This window comes from Chenopodium quinoa, unplaced genomic scaffold (genome assembly GCF_001683475.1).
Source record: "Chenopodium quinoa cultivar QQ74 unplaced genomic scaffold, ASM168347v1, whole genome shotgun sequence".
NCBI classification, from domain to species: Eukaryota; Viridiplantae; Streptophyta; class Magnoliopsida; order Caryophyllales; family Amaranthaceae; genus Chenopodium; species Chenopodium quinoa.
The window spans coordinates 3,781,275-3,788,170 of NW_018743292.1; the positions used below are offsets into that span (position 1 = coordinate 3,781,275).

Genomic DNA, 6,896 nt, shown 5'->3' on the forward strand with positions numbered 1-6,896 from the left:
CGTTGTAAATCCTCACGTGTCTCTTGTGGAGTTTTTCATGAGGTATGAAACTGCGTTGGATGCACAGAGACATTGTCAGGCAGAGAATGACAATGAATCACAGGAGAAATTCCCTCAATGTAAGACAGAATTGTTGATTGAGAGGCATGGTTCTGAGGTGTACACCGTTTCTGTATTTTATAAATTTCAAGATGAAGTTCATAGTGCTTTTTATTGTTGTGGTGTAGATGAATTGAGGAAGGAAGATGGTATTGATGTAGCAATTGTTACTGAGGCAAATAGGAGAAGGAAATTTAAAGTTTTATTTGAGTGTTTTAGTCATGACACTACCTGCTCTTGTAAGAAGTTTTATAGGATAGGAATCCCATGCAGACATATGATATGGATGTGGAAGGCAAAGAATTTAAAAAGCATTCCAAAGCAATATATCTTAGATCGTTGGACAATAAATGCTACTCAGAAACCAGTGTTAGATATAAGTTGTTTAGACACCGAAGATGATAGGCGGGTGGTTATAAATGAAATGTGGTCGGAGATATTTTCTTGTGTGAGTTGGGTTAAAGGCCATGAGGAGGACTTTATTAAGAATATTCGAGAGTTCAAGAATATAATTGAAGCGACAAAAAATGTTACTTTGGAAGATACTCAGAATGTAAGATCTAGTGAACATGATATTGAGATGTTAATAGGATGTAGCATTCCTGATGAAATACTTGTTCAGCCTCCTAAAGTGTCGAAGAATAAAGGTACAGGTGTTCACGATGGCTCTGGAACTAGTGGGTCTAAAAGATTAAAGGGTGCCAAAGAAATAGCGGTTGAACAATCTAAAAAGAAAACGAAGAGGAAATGCAGTGGCTGTGGCGAGCTAGCATATCATGATATTCGGAATTGTCCTCACAAAGCATGATGATTTGTGCAGCTGTTGTTCCTTCTTATGGGAATGTTTTACTCATTTTTATGTTTGTTGTAATGGAACAATTAGTTACATTTGAGAAACATAAGTTTTAATATATGTTACATCAGTTTTGAGAAGCATCAGTTTTAAGAAACACTAGTTCTAATATATGTAACAATTGTTTCATTTATGGGAACAGTAAGAACATTCCCTGAAACATTAAGATTCGTTTTAGCATGTTTTATATAAAAAAGTTACGGAGTATATAATATTTTTCACAAAGTGTGCAAATTGATTTTATGTGGCAGCGTGTATTGATTTAACTAGTCATGGCAGCGTGTATTGATTTGACTAGCCATCTTTTTTTAAAAGTACTGGTGTGGTATTGTTGCTTTGGGAACATATTTATTGTAAAGTTTAAAAGCAACCTTACACTTGTCAGTTTCATGTGGAAACGTGTTCAGTTGTGACAGTGCATGGTTTAAATTTATTTCTTACCGTTGACAATGCATGTTGTTTCATGTTGTTTCATATTGTTTCATATTACGTTACCGTTGTTTTATTTTATCTATTTATAGTTTCATTTAATAATTCTAATTATGGGAAAATAATCCAGAACATGTTTAGCTAAACCTATAATCACATTGTTTCATATTACCTAGCTGTTGTTTCATTTTATATATTTAAAGTTTCATTTAATACTTCTAATGTGTCATATTAATAGTTCACAATTGAAAATAATATACGCACATCTTTACATACGAAACATAAAAAGATGTTTAGCTAAATTATCCAGGACATGCATAAAAATTATGTATCTTACAACTAATGTGGAAACATTATAAACATTGTTTACTGATTAACATGACGAAGTTGCTCTAATGCCCAGGTCTTTGATTTGGCTATAACTTCATCTTGTAGTACGTTTGTAGGGCTTGTCAATATTTTCCCACAATACTCAATCCTCAGCTTCTTCATTATATCAGGCTGAAATATATTAACAATTCAAAATAAATACCGGAACAATGAACCATAAATTATGTATAAATTAATATAAGAATTACACAAAAACTCACATCTTTTGGGTCGAATCCAATATCCCAACATTCATCTAGCTGCCCCATGTAAGTTTCCATGTGTTTGAGAGCGTATACACCGCAGTCATTATAATTCTCATTATTCTTCCATCTCATTTCCTTCATAGTGGTATTGAATCTAGACACTCCCCGTCCATTCCCAACTTTCTTTTCATTTAGAAATTTAGCAAATGCCTTGATCTGTGTAATATGAAACAATTAGATGTACCAAGGAACAATGGCACAACAAATATATACAATGAAACAATTGATATATAATATGAAACAACGTAAATGAAAAATGAAACATCAGATGTATGAATATGAAATCACATATTATATGTACAATGAAACCTATTTAATTTAATATGAATCAGCAGTAATGAAAAAATGGAACATCAAATGTATTATTTGAAACCATATATATATATTGAAACAAATTCTATATAATCAGAAACACCAGAAATCAACAATGAAACACCAGATATACTAATTGAAACATCAAAAAATAAAAAATGGAATACCAGTGATGTTTAGTGAAACAGTGTCATATTTTTACCATGGTAGTTGGGAAATTGCCGTACTTTGCATCCATTTCAACACCTTCTTCTAGAAATCTGTTGTCTATAATTTGCAGTTGCTTGCGTGAAAAATTGAAACAGAACAGATAATAGTGGTCAAATGCTGGGACGAGAAAGAAAACCTATAATGAAACAATAAGTAAGTTATATGTAACATTAAGTAAGTCTTTTAAGCAAATATATATGCTAAGAATCAGTACTAGTTTAGTATCTAACCAAATCTACTTTGTCAAAAGAAGTTATTTTAGAATGATTCATCTCGTCCACCATCCTGCTCTTGAAAGCGTTGTATCTCTCTGCAAACTTGGTATTTGGCGTAAAGTACTTGTTACCGCACAACATATTCTGTTTTTTCCCGGGTAATTAATCATTGTTGTAGTTGTTAGTGTATCAGGAATATTATAATGTATCAATACTATAAAACTGAAGTATTTTATACGGAGCATAATATATTAAAAATGAAACATTGGCACTATATAGTGGAACACTGGCACTATATAGTGAAACATTGGCACTATATACAAAGAAACAATTGATATATAATATGAAACAACATAAATGAAAAATGAAACATCAAATGTATGAAACATTGGCACTATATAGTCAAACATTGGCACTATGAAATGAAACAGCGTAAATGAAAAATGAAACATCAGATGTATGAAACATTGGCACTATGTAGTGAAACATTGGCAATGTATACAATGAAACATATTGTATGTACAATGAAATATATTTAATTTAATATGAAACAAAAGTAATGAAAAATGGAACAATATGTTAATGAAACAAATTATATGATAAATGAAACATTAGAACTTAAAATTGAAACTGTAAAATAATTTTAGACATAATTACCCAACATTCAGAGGAGCAGAAAAAACAGTTGATAGCGCCTGGTTGCCTTCTTTTGTTTGCCATGTTAAGGATGTGGCCCCAGGAGTCTATTATATTGTTGACCACATGGTTGTCACCTTGTAGTCCTAAAATGTCTTCCCTACTGATGAAGTTAAGCCCGTCATTGTACAACTGCTCACTGAAATTGATGGGACAGGAAAACAAATTAATGAAACAATATGTATATAATATGAAACAATGTAATATTGTATATAATATGAAACAATATGTATATAATATGAGACAAAGCATTCCAGGAAATTCTCACGATTTTGGGCCTGCACAAAAGGCATATTCGGCGGCTGTTCTTTGTAGGGCATCAATTTTTGCTGAAATTTTTTCATTCTGCACCATGAATGGGGATCGAAGGTGCACAAGAAGATTTTGTGTGATTCTTTTTTCTCTTTGCAAACCAGTCACTGGCTCCTCAGAATGTTGCATTGTTATCTTATGAACGATGGATTCAGTGAGTGACTCCAAGTGCTGCTCCGTTGGAGATTCTTCCTGCTCTGGTGACTTTCCTTTTGCTGGGGGTGTTGGAGGCAACGCCTGTGAACCTACAAATAGATTATAGTTTGGCTGGAATTCAAATAATGGAACAATGTCATGAACGAAATCATTGTGGGGTGTAGCTTGTGGGGGTACAACATTCTCAGGGGGGGTTCATCTTGTTGTTCATCTTGTGGGGCCTGAAAATTTGCCCATGCTTTGTTCATCACATCACTGAGCTCAGATAAAAACGCTGGCTCATGAAATAAGTTCTCATCTTGAGATAGAAAACCCGGGGTGTTGATTCCTTGGGAACTCATAGTGGGTTGTACTGATGTGTACTTGCCCCATACATTTCTTATGAGCTCCTTCATCTCATCTGGGATCTCCACCTCCTCAATCAATTTGTATACCTTGTCAATCAGTGCATAAATTGACTGGACATGGCCAGTAAGTTCCTTGGAAATGTTGTTGAATTCATCAAGTATAAATCCCTATAACAAACCAACAATAGCATGTGGCCAATATGAAACATCAGATTTATTATATGAAACAGCGTATACAAAACATTAAACACCCGAAATGTATGAAGCAATAGGTATATAAAATGAAACGATAGGCATATAAAATGAATCAACATACATCTAAATCATATACATTATTTTGAACCAACAATAATATGTAATGAAACAAATTATATTTAATATGAAACAATGAAACATCATGTATATTAATTGTCATGTTTTTTTGTTTTTCTTTTTTTTTTTACCTTAACATCTTCAGGAGCAGAGGACGACGAAGGCCCTTGATTTTCTTCACCAGAATTTGTGTTTATAGCAGTTAACCTGTCGAGGACTTTACCTTGTACAAATCCTCTCTTCTTCTCCACCTTCATTCGTTCTTGTATCATCTGCTTGTTCCAAACGGCTATTAGGGGTATTGTCCTTCGTGGTTGAGCTGTACCACGCTTCAGTCTATCAAAGTACATAACCTGTTTGAGCAAGTATGAAAAATTGTTGGTTGACATTTTGAAACAACAGGCATATAAAATGAAACAGAACATACATTTGATATCACATATTTTGAATATATGTTGTTACATATTTAACATATGGTGTTTCATTTTATAATAAATGTGATTTCAAATGTATGTTCTGTTTCACAATAAAATGAAACACCATCTGTTAAATATGTAACAACCGTTATATGAAACAACAGTAATATGTAATGAAACAAATGACATATAATGTGAAACAACATAAGTCACAATGAAACATCGATATATGAAACAACAGTAATATGTAATGAAACAAATGGCATATAATGTGAAACAGCATAAGTAACAATGAAACATCAGGTATATATATGATGTTCCATTTTATATGCCAACTGTTTCATATTTTAAACCAACATTTTTCTACATTTTAAACAGGTTATGTACTTTGACAGAAGATATCAAAGTACAAATATTACCAGTTCGTTTATCATATGTAACAACAAATAAACAATATGAAACAGTTGGTTTTAAATATGAATATGTAACAACAGACGTTTATTATGAAACTGCATATTTATTATAAGAAACATAATATATTTAACATGAAACAACTTACATAAAATATGAAACAGCTAATAGTAATGCAAGTACTCAAATTAACAGTGTAACAGTAAGGATTATTTTAGTAACATTGTAATTCTTCAGTGAAACAGTTTATTTAGATTCTGAAACAATATCTGAATTCCAGATCTGAATTCCAGCATCTGCACAACTTTATGAAACAACTTACATAAAATATGAAATAGCTAATAGTAAAGCAAGTACTCAAATTAACAGTGTAACAGTAAGGATTATTTTAGTAACATTGTAGTTATTCAGTGAAACAGTTTATTAGGATTCTGAAACAATATCTGAATTCCAGTATCTGAACAAGTTACGTAAGCAACTTACATTGTGTTGCTAATACTGAAACATTATGTATTTAACATGAAACAAATTACATAAAATATGAAACAGCTAATACTAAAGCAAGTACTCAAATTAACAGTGTAACAGTAAGGATTATTTTCGTAACATTGTAATTATTCAGTGAAACAGTTTATTAAGATTCTGAAACAATATATTTACCATCAAGAATGGCAGAGGTCCTGTGAAGTATGCAGCTCCTTCCTTCCATTCTGCTACGGAGTTTATCAGATTCTCAAATGTGTATGTACACCAGTCGTAAGTCTTAATTTGCGAGACATTCTCACAGCAATAAAAAAATTTAAAATTTAATGTTGAACGAGATGTAGATCGTACACAACAATTTAGAGCAGCCACAATGAAATTCCAGATGAATTCATTGGTTACATCTTCATCTTTTTGGGTCTCAATCAGCTGTATTAATGAGGTATTGGTTGGACTTCCATCATCAAATTGATCTCTCCATTTTTGCAGGAAAACCTGCGATTCTTCATCCTCTTCAATCCACTTATTGTCTTTAATTTCTCTCCCTCCAATTGGAAGACCAAATACAGCATGGACGTCTTCCGGGAGGACTTCTATCTCCTCTCTATTTGGCAATTGAAGGGAGGCTCTGTCGGGGTTGAACCTTGCCACAAGCTCGTGATAAAAACTGTTTTTGTTAGAATCCAGGTCCAATAGTAGGAAGGACCCAAAGCCTACATCCCTTACAGCTTGCTTGTGAGCTTCCGGAAGTCCTACAATAACATGTTTCATGAATTTGGCTGGTGGAATACGTTGTCTAAATGCCACTTGTTCCTCCTCATCACTGTCTTCTTGCACATGTCTGATTTTTTTCCCCTTCGCAGACTGTACATTTGCTGGAGTTTCCTTCCTTTTTTTTTGGCACGGGTACCACTTTTTCCTTATCAGCGACGCTAATATAAAATATGAAACAAAATAGATTTAATGCATGAAACAATGTAATTAGTATATGAAACAATACATGTACTTTA

At 32.9% G+C, this 6,896-nt stretch overlaps 1 protein-coding gene across 1 annotated transcript; it reads left to right on the forward strand.

Annotated features, from left to right (window-relative positions):
- Positions 1 to 37: 37 nt before the first annotated feature.
- Positions 38 to 907, forward strand: LOC110737231 (protein FAR1-RELATED SEQUENCE 7-like). The gene has a single exon (XM_021917599.1). The coding sequence runs from the start codon at positions 38 to 40 to the stop codon at positions 905 to 907; it is 870 nt and encodes a 289-aa protein (XP_021773291.1).
- The last annotated feature ends 5,989 nt before the right edge of the window (positions 908 to 6,896 follow it).